Source organism: Sardina pilchardus, chromosome 7, assembly GCF_963854185.1.
Source record: "Sardina pilchardus chromosome 7, fSarPil1.1, whole genome shotgun sequence".
In the NCBI taxonomy this organism is placed as follows: domain Eukaryota; kingdom Metazoa; phylum Chordata; class Actinopteri; order Clupeiformes; family Clupeidae; genus Sardina; species Sardina pilchardus.
Window position 1 is genome coordinate 22,080,232 of NC_085000.1, and position 19,118 is coordinate 22,099,349.

The 19,118-nt window shown below is 42.0% G+C and overlaps 2 protein-coding genes across 4 annotated transcripts in view; both read right to left on the bottom strand.

Moving 5' to 3' along the window:
• Positions 1 to 55: 55 nt before the first annotated feature.
• Positions 56 to 7,285, bottom strand: LOC134087662 (integrin beta-7-like). Of its 3 annotated transcripts, none has more exons than XM_062541300.1 (15): positions 7,237 to 7,285; positions 6,639 to 6,745; positions 5,801 to 5,880; positions 4,915 to 5,104; positions 4,296 to 4,466; positions 3,858 to 4,102; positions 3,590 to 3,748; positions 3,055 to 3,150; positions 2,889 to 2,978; positions 2,637 to 2,777; positions 2,238 to 2,275; positions 1,882 to 2,108; positions 1,542 to 1,752; positions 860 to 1,041; positions 56 to 705 (listed from the first exon to the last, which is right to left on the bottom strand). In XM_062541300.1, exons 2-15 carry the CDS (start codon positions 6,691 to 6,693, stop codon positions 599 to 601), a joined length of 1,992 nt encoding a protein of 663 aa, XP_062397284.1. In that variant the 5' UTR covers positions 6,694 to 6,745; positions 7,237 to 7,285; the 3' UTR covers positions 56 to 598. The 3 variants fall into 3 exon arrangements, with proteins under 3 accessions (XP_062397284.1, XP_062397285.1, XP_062397283.1); XM_062541301.1 differs by having other exon boundaries at positions 860 to 1,021; positions 2,238 to 2,428; XM_062541299.1 differs by having other exon boundaries at positions 2,238 to 2,428.
• Positions 7,286 to 8,569: 1,284 nt separating this feature from the next.
• Positions 8,570 to 19,118, bottom strand: part of pfkma (phosphofructokinase, muscle a) — an 11,381-nt gene continuing 832 nt past the window's right edge. Inside the window, exons 2-22 of the mRNA XM_062541298.1 lie at positions 18,554 to 18,627; positions 18,235 to 18,312; positions 16,893 to 17,082; positions 16,260 to 16,425; positions 15,787 to 15,831; positions 14,973 to 15,081; positions 14,613 to 14,708; positions 14,387 to 14,479; positions 13,946 to 14,071; positions 13,736 to 13,800; positions 13,557 to 13,620; positions 13,301 to 13,447; positions 12,962 to 13,032; positions 12,441 to 12,528; positions 12,150 to 12,302; positions 11,062 to 11,226; positions 10,862 to 10,923; positions 10,669 to 10,780; positions 10,443 to 10,542; positions 9,218 to 9,323; positions 8,570 to 9,108 (exon numbers count right to left, since the gene is read on the bottom strand). Of these exons, the coding sequence (XP_062397282.1) occupies positions 8,982 to 9,108; positions 9,218 to 9,323; positions 10,443 to 10,542; positions 10,669 to 10,780; positions 10,862 to 10,923; positions 11,062 to 11,226; positions 12,150 to 12,302; positions 12,441 to 12,528; positions 12,962 to 13,032; positions 13,301 to 13,447; positions 13,557 to 13,620; positions 13,736 to 13,800; positions 13,946 to 14,071; positions 14,387 to 14,479; positions 14,613 to 14,708; positions 14,973 to 15,081; positions 15,787 to 15,831; positions 16,260 to 16,425; positions 16,893 to 17,082; positions 18,235 to 18,312; positions 18,554 to 18,627 (2,237 nt within the window). The 3' untranslated portion in view covers positions 8,570 to 8,981. The remainder of the gene's footprint in view (positions 9,109 to 9,217; positions 9,324 to 10,442; positions 10,543 to 10,668; positions 10,781 to 10,861; positions 10,924 to 11,061; positions 11,227 to 12,149; positions 12,303 to 12,440; positions 12,529 to 12,961; positions 13,033 to 13,300; positions 13,448 to 13,556; positions 13,621 to 13,735; positions 13,801 to 13,945; positions 14,072 to 14,386; positions 14,480 to 14,612; positions 14,709 to 14,972; positions 15,082 to 15,786; positions 15,832 to 16,259; positions 16,426 to 16,892; positions 17,083 to 18,234; positions 18,313 to 18,553; positions 18,628 to 19,118) is intronic.

The window sequence follows — 19,118 nt, forward strand, 5'->3', positions numbered from 1 at the left end:
GTATTTATGTAGTAGCAGGCTATCACTTACCAAACACTACCAAACACACACAACATACACTGAATAACAATTTATTTAGCCTGATTTCAACAGGAAGAGTTTTTTTTATATTTACACTGGCCAATCACAAAAACATAATAAGCTACATTTTGTTATCCATGGCAATTTCATACACAGTTGATTTTCTAACTTAATACAGTAAAACATTTAGCAGAAAAATATATTTGGTATTCACCAGTAGAGGACGCTAGTGGCTGCTGAGGCACTGAGCTGAAAAGGCCTAGTGAGACTGTTGAAACTGATTATCATCCTAGGTTATATTAGGGTTCTCTTAGGAAGGCTGCTTGATAGAGAGGGATGAAATCATGAGACCCAAGACCAGAGGTGTCAAGCATAAGGCCTTGGGGGGCCAGATCAGGCCAGCCAGCAGGTTTTGTTTTCTAGATGTATCAGTGATTTAAGGTCTCATTTGTGATATGATATGTCATATGTGGGATTTCTACCAATCTACCAATTTTCCATACGTTTTATTTACAGCCAGATATTCAAAATTGATTCCTTGCATGTGCCAGACCAGGTCCACAAAGATGAAGACACATTAGATGATTTCAAACATAATTTTGCAGATTGTGATGCCAATCAAGCCAATGACAACAACACCACCGGTTGCAGTGCTGATGAGAAGGTAAATCACATACATTTTACCTGGGAAAGGAGGAAAATATCAAGACAACTCAAAACAGAATTTATTGAGACAGACAGGTATATTATACACTCTGTTTTAAAAGGCATATGTTCATGGTTACAACAAAGTGTACAGATTAGGTTACTGTGAAAAGGAATTGAGAGGATCACTTACTGGGCTTTAGAACATAGAGTATACGGATACTTCCATCTGCCATGTCCATCTCCACATTATAATGAACTGTCTCATCAAAGCAAACAAGTGGTGTAGATTCATTCATTTTGGTAATATGCTTTACACCCCCACATGCATTTGTGCAATCTTCTCCATTTGCAACTGTACACAGGACACAAGGTCTAAGATAGATGGATAGAGAGATAGATAGATACTGCATTTATCCTGAGGGAAGTAGGCATCCAGTAGCTTACATGACCCATAAACACATACACAAGAAATAAAACCAACCAGATAACCAACACCGTGATGCAACGACAGAGTGACAAGTGTTCCATGAAGGTAGTGCAAGATATTATGAGTGTAAGAGTAGGATTAGAATCACTGTGTCTGATATGAAATACAAACAAGTCAACACGTGTTTTTGGCACAAGGGATTTTAACACCTAATCCTGTGTATTAATGTAATAGAAATCTACTAAATAAATCCTTAATAAACAATAATAATGTGATACATCAGTCAGGACATGTATAAGACATTAAGACCAAAAAGAGTTTGTGCGAAGAGGCTGTAAGAGTGGGGAGAATCACCAAAATGATGCATGCTTCAAACATAGCAATAAATGCAAGAAACCTGGTCGTTCATTCACTTCCTCTGATAAAGAAATACTGGATTACTCACTTGAACTTGAAACAAGGAGCTCTAATTTGAGAGCAGTGTCTCCCAAAGAAATCTGGGTCACACTGGCATTTGTTGCATTCACAGTGTCCATTGTGGCTACACAGATCACCTCCTCCTGTGTGGCACTGGTCAGTCAATGTTGAGCATTCACAGGCAGGGCCAGAGTAATTGGGATTGCACTCACACGTACCACAGCTACACTTTCCATTTCCTGCCAGTTAACACAAAAGAGGATTTAGCTATTGCCCAAATAATGGCATAGTCATCTGAAACTCAAATGATACCATCAATTATGGATTTATTGTTTAACTTTTATCCTTCCTGCAGGACTCTTTCTTACCCCCACAGATGATATTGTTGTGCCGATTGCAGCTGGTGTCGTCACACTGGCAGTACTGCCCTCTGATGTTCCGTCTGCATATGCACATGCCACACAGGCAACTCCCTTGTCCACTGCATGGCTGGGAGCTGTTCGGACCGACGCACTTCTCGTCCAGCGCAAGCATGGTGTCCTTGTGCTCCTGCCTCTCACACTCACAACTCTGGCCCATACGCCCTTCATCACAGCTGGCACCACCAGAGTTCAAATCAACACCGTCAACAGCAAAGCAGTGTATTGGTGAGGCTGTCTTTGGACTAGCCATATTTGATGATATCATTTGCACGCTGTATTGATGACAGCCAGAGGCCACATACCTGCAGACCCCACAGGTGAGAGTTCCTTTGCTCGTACACTGAGGGGAAAAGGACTCTGTGTCATTGCAATCACAGTTACAGAGAGTCTCCACGGTTACCTGCAGCTCCTCATTGAGACCCTGCACTTTGAGGAGGAATGATGTTGGCTCATGCAGGCAAGCGGAGCTAGCTACGGTCACTGTGAAATTCACCTGTTATTGAAAATAACAGATGAAAGTTCACTGTATTGAGTGTAAAACCAAACCAAAATATGCCAGCTTTTATGGAATGTTGTACATTTACTCAGGAATAATTCATATGAATAGTAAAAACCATTTCAGAATGATTAAATGAGTTCCATCATAAATTCATTGGATTTTAATATAATGCTATTCATAAGTCTATTGATGGCTAAAGTACCTGATCATTTATCATAGTATGACTGCATGCCCCTCTGTTCTCACTTTGGGATTGTGTGCCATCACTGCACTGAGAGACATAGGAGACATCTATACCTGGTGGAACTCTATGGTGCTCCAGCAGTATTGTGGATGATAGATCCTGATGATTAAAAAAAAAAAAAAATACTTGCTAAGGTTCCAAAGGCCCAGAAACTGCAATGACTAGTATTCCTTAGGTGTAGTATTCTGAGAAATGTGCTTTGTTACTTACATCATAGGCTTTAGAGATGAGCTGGACTACATTGCTGGAATCCTTCTCCAACACACCTACTACAGACTGTGGGATGAGCTTACTCACAGCCTACATGGAAATGGAAGAATTCTGTGAAGCCAGGCGTCCACCAAAACTGAGAACACATCAGGCATGTGACACTTACCGTATACTGCTCTAGGTGTTCTTTAGTCACCGCAAAGATGAGTTTGATGTGGTGGTTAGAGAGAGCCTCAGCAACATGGGCGATGGAGGGATAGTCCTGCAAGAACCACATACTACATCTCCATACTGTAGCATTCAAGTGTATTTTGAGCACCCTGATCAAAATGTTGGGTGTATAGTCTGAGTAATTACTTAAGAAGAAGATGAACTGATCTCCAAAAGACAATAGGGTCCTATACACCCAGCGTATGGTGGAGTCAGGAGCAACACAACTCTCATTGCTAGTTTACGCTGGCGCTATGATCATCACTCCGCCAGGCCGCGGCGCTGAGTTAACTTGGATGGAAATAAACATGATCTTTCTTGAATGATCGAAGAAAGATTTCATTTAATTTGATTTAGGTTTAAGTTCTTATTTTAGTCAATGTCTTTTGGAAATCAGGCAATCTTCTAATCTTATAGCTATTTCACAGTAACAGACATTTTTATTAGGGCTTAGGACACAAGCAGATTTTTAACCGAAGGGAGCCCCTCACAAAGTATGTGGCCATGTCGTAGAATCCCTCGCTGTTAAGATGACACTTTCCATCATTTGGGTAGTAGAGACCGGCTAGTTTTCCATCTCCAGCCAGATGATAGACACCATCAGAAGTGTAGACCAAGATCCGTGTCACATCCCCCCAGCCTATTTGATCCTGTGATAAAATGACCAGAGTCAGGGTTGAACCGAGAGCATTGTGGTCTGCAATGTCAATATGGTTAGATTCTCAGATCATCTTTGACATTCTGCCAAATGTATGTCACCTGGCAGACAGCAACCTGCATTAAAGCATCAAAGCCTGCCTCGGGATTGTCTTTATTAGAAGAGATGGACTCATTCCCAGCCTTCCTTGTGAATTCAGTTACATCCTCAGTGAGTTGCAGGACATGCTTAAAGCTGAAGGAAGGCTGACAGGCCCCTTTATATCCCTTGTTGCAGGGTCTGTTTTTCACTGCCTCAACTGTGTTGATGAAGGGATCTATTGCCTTCTCCACAAAACCTCCCAAACCTGCAAGAAATAGAGAATAGTAGGATACTGTTCGAACTGTATTGTACATTGATTTCAGTGTCTTCTGTTTTCACTCGGACAGATTGATAACAGTATATCTCAGTGACAGTGAGAATGTGGACCTATGCAGGTGACCCAGTTTTGCTACGTGTGCTGATTATTCAATTCCTTCCTCTCGGTCCCACACACTCACCAATCCTGACAGAACTGGAGACGTTTTTCAGCGCTGAGACAATCTGGTGGCCCAATTTGTGGACGATGTCCAGATCATCCCTCATTGAGAAGGAGAGATCCATGAGGTAATACAGGTCAATGGGGGAGCCCTCCGCTCTCTTAAACATCACATTGAATGTATGGGGAACTCCTGATCATTGGACAGAGTGAAGGAATAAGTCATAACCTTCTTGTCAGCCGCTACGAGATGATAATTATAGTTATTATCAATACCACATGTGTAGTGGCTGTGAATGACAATTGGAAATGACAGTTAAAAGCAAGAAATAATATTTTGTTCAAACACTGTTTGTGCTGTCTGTGTATTATATTACTCCAATCACCTCCCTCTTGCAAAAACTCTGTACAAATCCATTATCAAACTCATTCCCAAATGGACTTGTACACTCGTTATAATCCACAAGTTGACCAAATTGAGAAATATCCACTTTAAAACCGTCCCCAAACTCATTTTGATGATAGCTATCACTGTTGAGGGCCTTGGTCTTATTAACTTAATTTCATCATGCAGGAATATGATCCTTTTTGGTCTGTTTTCATGTTTCATGTTCCATTGTGTATGTTTGCAGAGCACACACCGAGTCTAAGCTTGATGTGGAGCTTCTGTGGCCGGAGCTGGACTACTCTTCCTTGGTCACTCCAAAAGGTCTCGTCTCTGATGGTGAGTGTGCTAGGCCTGGGGTTTATGACCTCTGAGCAGTTCCTCCTCCACAGGTTGTCTTCTGTATCACACCGATGCTTGGTTGCCTCACCAGGCATCAGGAAGTCCTGGAAGTAGTGCATACTTCTACATTAACACTAGATTTAAAAACAAAGACTTTAGAGGCCATTTGTCACACCATAACTGTTAATCAGAGAGTCATGAGGTTCAACTGAAATGTTTGGTGTGGACTAATTTATAATAATGTTCACAGGCCAAAAATACAGTGTAATACCAGTAACTCCATTTTAAATCCTGCTGCTACTGTTGCTTCTAAGTTTCAACTCAATCATTGATAAGACTGATAACATAGAATCTCACATCTCATGCCCAGATTCTGATCCCTCATTGACACATCACTCAGCTGCCTTCAGCAGTTTGAAGCTATAATCCTCTCAGCTACAGTATGTGAGGTTTTGTCATATGCCCTTTTGTTTTGGCTAAAATCAATAGTTCCTTAACTAATGGAGTTGTCCTCTCCAGTTTTAACCATGCAATTGTGATGCTAATTAAGGAGCCCTGGCTTGACCCTAACGACCTTATAGGTCACCAACCATATATCTCTACGATCTTGAAAAAGTTAAAGGTACTATCTCAAACTCTATTCCAATGCATATATTGCTCCACACATCCAGCTGCCTGCTGTGGTTCAACAATGTTTTTTTACCAGAATCAGGCTATTAATATCAACACTGGAGCTGTGTCTGTCCCTTTGCAAAGAGACATCAAAGCATGTTTTAGTGTTCATATTCTAGATCACTTACCCTCTGCTTACACCAAGCACAACCTGCAGTGCTCACACAGGCAGAGCATGTTGATTGGGACTTGCACTTTCCCTGTGCACCTAAATGAGACAGGTTTATAACATGTGATATTTCACAATTACAGATAGTGAATGATTCTGTAGGATTTTTTTCTGTTGGAAATTATTGGTGTCTTTAAATTCATAATACAGTATTGGATGGATGACCACAGGTGTCTTGGAAAAAGTAATACAATATTTGCAATTGTAAGCAGTATGAAATGAGAAATCATGAGAATAATTTGTAAATGACATATTAATCCATCAATAAATGTGTCTAATTAAAAAAGGAATTTAAATATCAAAACCTGAAGTTAGAAGAATGTGTACATTTATATACAGCATAGGCCTACACACATTGTTTCCAGACTGCCAATGTGGTTTATTGTCAGCTTTTAAGTTTAGGAAAAGCAGGATGTAAGGTTAGGAATCCCTGATCAATTTAATTGGTTAGGTAGGACCAATGATTTTGATGCTAGTTAGAAAAGTTTTCCTATCATGAGAGGCACTCTCTTCACAAAGTGAATGAGTCTAGTCCATACTGTCATGTCAGAGAGATGCAGCTGATGTGCAGAACTCTTTTGGATTATTCTGCTGGAGAGGAGAGTTGTGTGCTGTACAGCCATGATTGTTGGGAGTTCTGCATAAATATTAATATTACCTTGACAAAAATCTCAGTTTTCTTCATCATTCAGTGTAGCCCTAATACACATTGTCACACATTTGTTATTTTGTAAGATGAAAAATATTCAAGCAGAAATGACCAGATTCATAACTTCAGTTCTTAAAAACAAACATACCTGTTGCGTGACGACAGAATATCAGAACAGCTGCACTGAACCACACCCAGTTCATCTTCTATAGTCTCAGAGCACTGACCTGTTCAAGGTTTGCCAAAACTAAAACCCTAAAAAGGATGATAAAGGCGTTTTTATTGTCCCAGTGCATATATTCTGTGACCAAATGAAATAGGACAGATGGCATTTTTATACAGATTTATAAGATTTCTTTTTATAAGTCATTAATTATACAACAAGTGAAAAAGGGTCTCTCAAGGGATATGTAAAACTAGACTTTCTCTTCTCTTTCAGTTCCCACATTGATAAACCACTCTAACACAATTAATCAGACAATGTAGGCTATTGTTGTGATGTCATTTCAATATAGTAGCCATTTAAGAACGTTTTGAATCTGTTTAGGGTTCATGCTAAAAAAGGGTCATAGTGCTGCTGACATGTAATCTGAAGAGGTTTAGTTAATTAGTCTCACTTGAGATATGACCAAATGCAGCAACAGAAGTGAGATCCACTGAAAATGTAAGGGTGACATCAAAATATATCAGAGCACACATTTGTAGGCTACTGCTAAAATATAAATTTTACCTAATATTATCATTACCTGACATGCGTTCAAAGTTGCAGATGTTGATTTGGTGAAAGGTCTTCTTAGTGAATGATACAGATCACAGAGCAGCTGGGTTGCTTCAAGAGTGAAACTTCATGCAAATGTTAAATACTACTTCTAATAACTGAGAAAGTAAATGTGAGTTCACTGAAGCAGGGCAAAATGACAAAGAAAACCATGTCAAAGCCATAGGAGCAATATGTTTTGTGTAACGAGGGTCTGATGAAAATGCAGTGCTCCCAAAGTGTACTATATTTTTGCCCGTTTTAGATATTATTATATATATATATTTTTTTTAGATGACAATATTACTTTGAACAAAGAATCACAGAATATACAGGGAGATTGTTAAACTCTTAACCCCAATGAATTCTTTAGAGGATTGGGAATATTTTCACTGTTCCTTCGAGATGGTATGAAACAGAAACATCTTTGTTTCTCACAATGCAATCTTAATTGCACAATTCACCATTTATGTCGATTCCTTCAACAATTTTAATATCTTTTTGTTAGCAGATACAAAACATGATTAGTAGCCTAAAAGGAACAATGCACTGCTCAAGTTTGTGTGAAAAATACTGGTCTGAAATAAGCATGACAGAAACGCACAAAATCCGTTTGAGTTAATCTAGCCTATGTAATTAAAATGCACCTGTCTATCTCTAAAATTTACTTGAACATCTGAGAAACTCACCCGTTATTAGGACAACACAAGCAGTCCTCCATGTTATGAAGGAATCGTTATGAGATGTGATGTTACCTGTTTCTTCAGAGAATATCTCCTCTCGTAGCACCCCCTAGACACCCCCTAGACTTGCTAATTCTAGCATTTACCACCTGACTAGAACTGACACTTTACTGTATGGAAGTAGCACGTACTGCTGCACTTACCTTTCCTTATTGTATGCTATACTACATTGATGTGTCCCTTTTACTGTCTATGGTTGGGAGTCGCTTTGGTTAAAAAGCATCAGTCAAATAATGTAATGTAATGTCACCACCTCAACAACCAGCTTCAGTTTTAGTCACAGATTTATACTTTGGTCTCATCTGGCTATCTTTTCTCTAACTCTTTTGGAGTTTGTTATTAGTGTAGCACGTGAAGGCAGGGAAAGTCCCGCCTACCCCTTGCCCTTTCAAAACCTCGGTAATCCTTCAACTTGTTTTCACTCAACACCCTAAACAAAGGCATGTATCGTACTATGTTGCTGATGGAGTAATTAGGGGGTCAGCTTCATTCACACATCGGACCCTATTGTTACATTACCACTGGAAACCTTATGTGATTTGGGCTACTAGATACAAAATAACACTACTAAATACAAGGCCTAGATGACTGTTTTATTGTTGAACAACATTCATGTTAACCTCATCTCAATTTCTGTTCAGCTCATCAACCAGATCTCATTACTAGGGATCCAGTCTCTGATGGAATGCCCATCATGTTGGAACAATGTCTATGTCCTTGGAGCCTATACAGTAAGTTCAAAGATATCCAAGACACAAAAGAGTAGACCGGACACAATAAAGAGGTAGATCAAGAAAGTTATGGAAGAGAGAGAGGGAGAGAGAGAGTAAATTACCTTAATTTCAACCAGTTTGCAGATGTGTAGTTACTTGTATTTAATGTTATGAGTAGAGTTTGTCAGCAAAATAACCTAAATATGACAACACGGCTTTTGTCGTGATAAACCACTTCCCCGTTTTGTTTTTCATTTATTATTATTTATTTGATTAATTTATCTTCTTCCTACAACATGCTCCAGAGTGGCCTTTTCTGTAGTGTCCAAGTCCACGTCGTAGCGAGCCAGAACCTTCATAATGGGCCTCAGTTTCAGCCACCACTGTGTTTTTGGGATACGGTGCCTGGAAAGTGACAAGATGTCATTAGTGTTAGTCCATAAGGCTTCAGACTTTTGAATGTCTGGCTGTCTGAAGCTTGCGTGTTTGGAGATGAACAAGAGGAGACACTCACTCAAAATCAACGTCTGCTGCCAGGTCTGAAAAGGAGTTGAACACCAAGCCCCTCTTCCTCATGCCACACACACACGCAGAGTTTGGAGTGTTGGCGAAGATGCGGCCTGGGAAATAATCATAAGAGAGTCATAAGAGATATGACACTAAAAGAGGAAAGAGGAAATATCTAACCTTTAAGGACACACATTTTCTTTGTGAATGAAATGTATTGTTATTACCTCCGCCAAGGAGGTTATGTTTTCGCCGGGGTTTGTTTGTTTGTCTGTTTGTCTGTCTGTTTGTTTGTCTGTCTGTCTGTTTGTCTGTTAGCAAGATAACTCAAAAAGTAATGGAGGGATTTCGCTGAAATTTTCAGGGAAGGTCAGAAATGACCCAAGGAAGAAACGATTAAATTTGCGAGTGATCCGTAACACCGTTTCCCTTTAAGGTAAGGTATTTTAAGGAATAACATTTATTTACGAGACATAATTTCTTCACAAAGAAAATTGGTGTCCTTAAAGGTTGGAGTTTTCCTAATTTTGTAAATTAAGGCATTCAGATCAATTTCCAAAAGATTTTTTATACCTCTTTTTAGTCCACTTTATCATCTAAAAACAGACCTTATGTTGTTACTGGATTAATATTTTTTCCTAGCTTGTACTTGGACTGAAGTTATTCTTTGAGTACAGTACATTAACTAAATGTAAAAGCACATACCGTATATATCTGAATATAAGACTAGGTTTTTGTCCTAAAAATAGGCTGAAAAACGGGGGGGTCGTCTTATATTCGCCATATAGTCTAGACAAAATGACGGGAGAAAGGGAGAAAGCGGGGGAAACAGTAGAGGGTGCTAATACAATAGGCTTATTATTAGTGACAGTGTTATGAATTAACTTGATGGTGCTGAAAGCTGGCAGAGAATTTGGAGTCAAGGAATATAACGTTCGGAGGTGGCGAGCACCAAAATAATGACTAAAAAATGCCCACTCATGGATAAATTAATCCAAATATTTAATGAATGGTGTTCAAATGTTTTCTTCCAATGAATTATCACTAGAATCAAATAAAATAATTTTCTGTTGAAAATAAAAAAAAATAAATAAAAATAAGTCTGGAAAATGGGGGGTCGTCTTATATACAGGGTCGTCTTATATTCGGGTATATACGGTACTAGGCTAGACCGGTATGTTCAGTGAAAGTAGAGAGGTGGAGGGTTCTCAGTATACTTCACCACCACTCACCGTGTCTGTAGCACTCTTTCATTTTTTCAGTCAACCAGAGGACAGCCTTACATCCCATCTTGGTAGCAAAGTTTCTGTCGAAAGGTGTTGGGGAGCCACCCTGGTGATATATGACATGAAGCATTTAGAGGAAGTGATACTACATTGAGAAACAGATGTTTCATAGTGTCAAGTGATGGGAGTCACGTGTGAGAATATTATCAACAATTCCTGAAAGATTGCTAACCTGCTGCATGTGTCCCAGGACGTTCTTACGGCAGTCAAAGATACCTTTTCCCTCCTCAGAGTACAGGTTGTAGATGAAATCGGTTGTGTAATGTGAGTTACAGCTCTCATTCCTGTTCAAATGCAACTGTATGTAAGCATTTTATCTGTCAAGAGGATTTCTAAGTCAATCAAAGCTTTGTCATCTAACCTACCTGAGAATCAAACCTCTCTTTACTGTGGTCTTCATCTTCTCTGTCAGATGCCTTACATTTTTCTGTCAATCACATGCCAATCATTTAACATTAGTTAGCCTTGAAAACTGTACATGTTGCTGACAATCTAGAATCCAATAAGATGCTTTTTTTTTGCATGTGAAGTGACTTAAGTCAGGTTTGACGGAGGTTTCATTTACCTCCAGTTCAGCAATGTCAAACTTTTCCTCGTAGATGTAGGCAGCGTCAGCTCCCGACGACAGGCCTGCCATGGTGGCCAGGTAGCCACAGTTGCCGCCCATGGTCTCAATGATGAAGACGCGACGCTTGGTGCCTGCAGCAGACTGCTTAATCCTGTCACAAGTCTGGGGGAAAAAGAGGGAAAAGGAAATAATGCGTAACTGACTAACTGCCACAAGAGCTCCATGACGCCTGGTGAGGCAAATGATAGTTGGGGGGAAACGTGATTAGTTAGCGGTTAGCGCTGTGTCTGGCTATTAGAGGACTGTAGAGCGCAATGGCTGAGCTGAAGGGCCCACTGATGCAGTTACTGTTAGTCTGACACTAGTAGGCCCCTGGGGAAATGGGAAAAAAAGATTAATTAAAATTATGTGTATGGGTCACTGACAAATAAGGCTTCTAAGAACATGTTTTCAAAATGATCTTTAAGTTGGAAGACTGTGTTTAAACAAGTCTTACAGGGGTTTTAATGCATTTTTGGACTATATTTACTATTTCTTCACCCCAAAAACACAAGTAGCGCAACCAAAAGTTTTTCAAATAAAAAAGCCCACACTTCTTTTTTTGGGGTATACCTGAGAGTGTCTACAGTGCTTAACAGATTATTGTTTTGTAGTTGATCTTGGCATTAAAAGTAACTACCGTAATTTCCCGACTGTTAGCCACATCTTATACATTGATTTTGCAAAATTTCTTTGGCTAGGTTAATACAGGGGGGCAGTTAATATGGTGTTAAAATATGGTTTTGTTTCTTTTAACTTGCATAAAACACTGTGGCTTATACACAATGGGGCTTATATGCGGGAAATTACTGTAATTTATTGAGGGGTATTTTTGCTTTCCAACATCCAACTTTACATTTAAAGGTGAACTATGGAAGTTTTCTAGCTTTATTTGCATTAACTGATCAGCTTTGGAGTCATTGGAATAGTTATTTGACTTATTTCGGGTTGAATGATGGCTGTCTTGCTTCCCCCTAGCGCCTGTGAGCAGAAAAAACACACTTGCAACAGAAAGTTTCACAGCCTCATCTCATCACACAACTGACCGTGGTGATTGTGTTGAGGGCTGTGTCGGCACCGATGCTGAAGTCGGATCCAGGCACGTTGTTGGAGACGGTGGCGGGGATAACCACCATGGGGATGCACAGCTCCTCGTACTTCTCCCTGCCCCTCACCAGTTCCAGACCACCAGCGTACGCCTGCAAGCACAACTCCGTGTTTAGACTCAGAGACTCAACATACCAGATCCAATACTGCATGTATGTGTGTGTGTGTGTGTGTGTGTGTGTGTGTGTGTGTGTGTGGCTGTGTGTTACAGGGTTTTAAGTTGACTTTACCTCAAAGCCACCAATGATGACTAGGGCATGGATACTATGCTTGGCAATGCTGACGCTGATTTCCTCCATCATCTTTGCCGCCATGACTCTGTAAGATCACAAACGTAATCATTAACTCATAACTTTAGAAGCAGAAATGCCTTTGTAGCAGAAACAGTCTACCGTATTTTCCGGAACTATAAGTCACACTTTTTTTCGAAGTTTGGCTGGCCCTGCGACTTATAGTCAGGTGCGACTTATATATGAAATTTAACAGGTTTTTGAATAATTTCAAAATGAAAGAGGAGTAAACATTACTGTCTACAGCTACAGATGGGTGGCCATTCACACCTTCTCATCATTAATATTAAAATGTTGGCCTCTATGTCTAGTCACAGCCTCTGTCTGTTCTTGGTGTTGGATTTTGTGAATATATTTCTGAATAAATGCGACTTATATATGACATTTTCCTCTTCATGGGGCATTTTTTGACTGGTGCGACTTATACTCCAGAAAATACGGTAAGCGGAATCCATCCCTACCTCTTTGTGCCCAAAAAGGAGCCTCCCTTTCCTGACCAGCCACCCACATCATTCCATGTGATTGGTTCAATCTGAGGGCATAAAATGAAAAGCTATGAGTAGAGCACCAGCAAAAACCCAGTCCATTTATCCATCAACTCATTAGCTAAATCATTCATTCTGTAATTTGTTTGTTTGTTTGTTTGTTTGTTTGTTGGCTTGGCATTTCTTCCTTCCGCCCCTCCACTCCTCTTTCTTTCGTCTATTGACTAATTCTGCATTCAGCCCACGCCACCTGAGTATCACTTTACATGATGCTCCTGGTGTTTGGGTCTACAGCTGCCATGTCCACTCTCTTACCAGTCCCTGGGCCAAGCCCTCGAAGCCATCGTGGATGGCGAACATGCTGTGACCCTGGAGGATGCCCATCCTCACGGTGGCACGCACAGCGGCATTCATGCCCGCGCAGGGGGCACCCACATTGATAATGGCAATGTTGATGTTGCTCTGTGGACGTGGAGCAAAGGGGAGACAAAAAGTTGGAGAAGAAATAAAAAACACTCTTTTTGTTCAGCACACTAAGGCAGAACCAGATGACGTCAGAGACGATCCATACCTTGACATCTGGGAGATGCACGTGAGCCAGGAGTTTGTATGTGTTCCAGTTATTCACAAAGCTCCTGTGCCACAGAAACAGTCAAGGTCAGTCAATAGCAATGTATATACAGACAAAAAGTTGTTTCAAAAAACAAGGACTCAAAGAAGGCAGATATGTAAGCCAAAGTGTTTACGCACTTGCCCCTGAGTTTGATAGCCTCCTCAAATTTGCCTTCTGCCATGGCAGTGGTAACATCCTTTGTCTAGACAATCAGAGATAATTAAAGTGAGATTTTTGTTAAAATTGTGAAACTGAGGGCAATGAGGTTTGTTCTTTTTTTCGTGTGAAATGGCAAGGAGCTGTTGGAGCAAGTGGACTGGGCACATGGTGTGGTGTGGCGCTCTTACCACTTGCACACACTCCATGAGGGGGAGACGGACAGCCTGGTTGCCCGACAGGCTCACCACACAAGCGGGAGTCTCAGGGGTGGCCTCCAGCAGGGCCATCACGGCCTCCACTCCCATCCTGCTGCCCTGTGACACACACACACGCGCACACACACACACACACACACACACACACACAAACACACACGCGCGCACGCACACACACACACACACACACACACACACACACACACACACACACACACACACGAGTATGGTATATGGTATGACATACAGTATATATATAGTATTTTAATTATTGTGTTGTTTTGTTTATATGTCGCTTTGGACAAAAGCGTCTGCTAAGCACCACCACCATGACCATAACCATATACAACAAGAGGCAGAGAAAGAGAGAAAATTGAAAAAAAAAGAATGAAAGAAAGCAAGAGAAAGAATTACCAAAACTCTGTCGAAGGCAGAGGGGGTTCCACCTCTCTGCACGTGCCCCAGGACGGTGGTACGAGTGTCGAAGCCCAACCTCTTAGTCACAAGCTGTGAACGACAAAAACAGATAAATCAACACTTGACCGCCTGACCAGTCGCTCCACTCATTCACTCATATCCCAAACCACACCCACGTGACCAGAGTGTAAGTGCAGACGGGAGAGAACAAGAGAAAGCTCACTGCTTTGATTTGGTCGCAGGTGATGGGCTTGCCATGTACGTCCATGGCCCCCTCGGCCACGATGATGATGTTCAGGCGGGAACCGCGGCTTCTGGTCTGTGGGCACGGAGAGAGAGGAGTGGTCAGTGCTAGTCTAGCAGGAGTGCGGCTGCCTGTGTGTGATGCCATGTGGAAATGTGTGAGAGAAAGAGAGGGGCGTGTTTTTCTTTTGACATTTTTTTTTTTTTTTTGTATTGTATACACATCATATTGCTTTGACAATATTTGTCAATTTTATGGAGAGAGCGAGCGAGAGAGAGAGGGAGAGAGAGAGCAAGAGAGAGAGAGAGAGAGAGAGAGGAACATCAGGGAGACACTTACATCCATCATCCTCCTGCACAAATGGTCCTCCCAGCCCTCATCTGGAGGCATCTCTGGAATGAACACCCAGTCGGCTCCGCAAGCCAGAGCAGTGACCAGGGCCAGATAGCTGAAGTACAAACACAGCAACACACATTTGCTCTTTCAGTGACCTGCTATAGAATGCCACGCTACCATACACATCCACTCTAACAGGGGAGCTACACCAGATGCGTAACTGAAGCATTCCGTTCGCGACGCGTAAAATCCATTTTAGAAGATGGGTCTATTTTTTTTCGAATGTACGCGCCACTGTTGCGTCTGGTGTAACTACTTCCATTGACTACAGTGATAATTAACTGCTGCGACCGGCTGCAACATACGCGTCGCTAACGGAGCGCTTCAATTACGCGTCTGGTGTAGCTCCCCTGTAACTGTAACCACGACAATACAAATGTTGTTGTTCATCCAGGGCCCTAACATGGTGGTGAAGATGAGTGAACGAGAGTCACAAGACAGCGGTGGGGAACTTGTTGAATATCAGTGGCGATTACTGACCACTGAAGATTGTACACTATCCAGCAATGGTCAGACAGCAGGCAATCAGTAAACACCATGTGGATGTGATGCTGTGATTAACACTGGATTAAGATGCTTTTTCTGTGAATTCTTATCTGCAACAACTCAAATCTCCACCAAAATGTCAACTCTTTGCCTCTGTCTCCCTTCTGTATGCGGTGGGATTGATCAATTCCAACCAATGCCAGCGAGTAGACACAGAACACCACTCAGCTCCAGGCCTCATGAAACTAAAAAGTCCAGAAGGAGAACTCACCCACAATGTCTGCCCATCACCTCCATGATGAAAGCCCTCTGGTGGCTGAGGGAGAGACAAAGACAAATGTTATTGCCAGCTACTTTTTGTGAATAAATGTACCGGTAATAAAAACAAATTCTGTCTTATTCATATGATTCAAACAAGTTTGAATATAGAATATGTAGACAGTTTCCCAGGTATGCATTAAGACTATTGGATTAAAAACTCCCCTTTTCCATTGGAAATTCATGTATAGAAACCCAGCCCAGTGTATCTATCTTAAACACACACACACACACACACACACACACACACACACACACACACACACACACACACACACACACACACACACACACACACACACACACACACACACACACACACACACACACACCTACACACACACACACACACACACACACAGACACACACAGACACACACAGACACACACAGACGGACACGGACACGGACACACACACACACCTACCTCTGGGCAGTGGTGGTGATGCAGTCCACCACCTCCATGATGCGGTGCAGGGCGGAGTCTGTGCCAATAGTCATGTCCGTGCCGCAGAAGTCGTTGTCGATGGAGCCCACCATGCCCACGATGTTGAGGTGGGTCGAGGCCTTGGCCTCCGCGTCAGTGATCCTGCCTGTGGAACAGGGGGAAATAGTATTATTCTATAATATTATATATAGAAAATAACTAGAAAATATTATTATTCTATAATATTATTCAGTGTTTCCCCTACGATGTATTCAGCAGTGGCGCAGCACCACGGCTGGATTTTCAGCACCACTGCAACATCTTCACATGATTAGTAATGTCACCAAAATTAGGCTTACTTCCACATTCTAAAAGCAACAGTCAACGTCATCGTTGAAATTGAGGTACCTTACAGACCCTAGCGCCACTGCTGGAAAAAATTCTAGGGGAAACACTGTTATTATATATAGAAAATAACTAAAATATTATTATTCTATAATATTATATACCGGTACAGATATTAAATAAGGGCAATATAAATTAGGAAGAAAATCCACCATCATTTGACTACATACTGTAAGTACTGTAGTACTGCCTCTTTAACTGAACCCACTTGGAAGATTTGACCCTCACCAGATTTGACCAGATCTACGAGCAGCTCCTTCCACTCTGAGCGGAACTGGTTGGCCCCAGTCAGGCTACCGTCACCTCCGATCACACAGAGGTTGTGGATGCCCAGTTTGACCAGGTTGCCGGCAGCCTTCAGGCGCCCCTCCCTTTGCTTGAAGTCCATGCAACGGGCACTACCAATCACGGTGCCACCCTGCAAGACAAGAAAGTGAGCAAAATATTCCCATGACATATGCACGTGATACACATGAACCATACCTCATTTATGGACCTATTTATGAAATGGATAAAGTTTAGATTACTACAGTAATTTCCCGCATATAAGCCGCATGGACTGTGTTTATGCAAGTTAAAAGAAACAAAACCATACAAAACACCATAGCAACTGCCTCATACTGTAGCTGAAGAAATTTAGCAAAATCAATGTATAAGCCGTGGCTAATAGTCGGGAAATTACGGTTAGTCATGTGAGTGTGAGCAGTATGGAACAAGCCACTACTAATGAGACTCCGGTGATACAGCCAAGACTACTGGAGCTGAGAGTTCCATACGATCTTAGCGTAGCATCTTGGGTGTCCTCCAGTGGCACCACACCTGCTCATGCTACCCATACACAGCTCTCCAGAGGCTCTTAGCGCACGGCGTTCTGCTAACGGAGTCAGTCACTCGGAAGGCCCTTCCCTCGACAGCCGTCATTAAAATCTGTCATTTGTGATAGTCTGGCAAAAACGCGCTTGTTCTGCACAGCTGTTTTTACACCTAAGTCTGACAAAGGAGGGACCATCATCTCCCCCCCCCCCTTTTTTCTTAATAAACCTAATAAATGAATGTGCTTGTTGCTACGAGATATTACTTTAGAATTGTGTGTGTGTGCACTGTGCAGTACTGTTGTGGTATGGCTGTGTAATGGGGGAGCTAGCTGGGGATGTGGGAAGATATGGATTAAGTTGAGGATGTGGGAAGGTGTGTGGAGTGAGCTGAAGGTGTGGGGAGTGTGTGGAGTGTGCTGAGGGTGTGGATTGACCTGAGGAGGATGTGGAGTGAGCTGAAGGTGTGGGAGTGAGTGGAGGATGTGGGGACTGTGGAGTGTGCTGAGGGTGTGGAGAGGGTGTGGAGTGAGCTGAGGATGTGGAGTGAGCTGAAGGTGTGGGAGGGAGTGGAGGATGTGGAGTGAGCTGAGGGTGTGGGAGGGAGTGGAGGATGTGGAGTGAGCTGAGGGTGTGGGAGGGAGTGGAGGATGTGGGAGGGTGTGGAGACTGAGCTGAAAGTGTTGGGGACTGTGGAGTGTGCTGAGGATGTGGGAGGGTGTGGGGGGTGTGGGATGAGCTGCCATCGGATGACTCACCAGCTGCAGCATCATGGACACGCTCTCCCAGGTAGCGGGGCGGATGTTGTCCCCTCCATCAACCAGGCCCTGGTAGCCCTGCAGGGAGCATCACAACACATATTATCTGTGTTAAATCACGCCTTTATACAGCCAATAATGATATGACCATATTCTACCCAGCGGAAAAGCTAAAATGATCCCGATACTGCCATTAATGAAACAGTCAAAAAGAAAAACCTGTAAACTCTGGAATACTCAACTCTGAGCATAGAAAAAAAACATGCAGCTAGATTAGTATTTCATAAATTATGTTTTCATGTATGTTTTGTTAACTTACCTCATGGACGAAGAAGACCTTAGCTCCAGTGTACAGGCCAACTCTGACTGTTGCCCTGACAGCAGCATTCATGCCTACGGGAGAGAGTGTACACTTGACCTTCCATTTTCAGGGTCAGATAAGCTAAAGGCCAGCCACCTTAGTGGAATCAGCTACTAAATGGCAGTGGTCTAACAACCTAGGCCAGAGCGCATACCATGTAATGAGAATGTTGATTATATAATTGGCAGGTACAGTGTTGCTCTAGATTGTTATGTATCTTTCAACACAAGAAATGAAACACTCTACTCTCCAACTAACACTATCCGTACTCATGTTTTTATACTTCCCGAGAATCAAAATAAAGGTTTCAATCAATCAATCAGTGTTTTTGGAACAGAGAATATTCACGGTACCCCATGCTTGGCAACATGATCTACTCCAAGCGCACAGCAAAGCCCAGTATATTTTTGGATATGAGCTCTAGCAAAGACTTTACTCATTGTAAAGTCAAGTTGTTGCCATACACCCATCACATGTATCTTTTGACCAGTTCAAACTAAAGGCCAAGGTGTCTGGATAGCGC

Coding starts and splice junctions, on each gene's coding strand:
- LOC134087662 (XM_062541299.1), bottom strand. CDS start 6,693: ATGAACTGGGTGTGGTTCAGTGCAGCTGTTCTGATATTCTGTCGTCAC. Junction 5,105..5,800: donor GTGCTTGGTGTAAGCAGAGG/GTAAGTGATCTA, acceptor CACTACTTCCAG/GACTTCCTGATGCCTGGTGA. Junction 2,979..3,054: donor AACACCTAGAGCAGTATACG/GTAAGTGTCACA, acceptor ATTTCCATGTAG/GCTGTGAGTAAGCTCATCCC.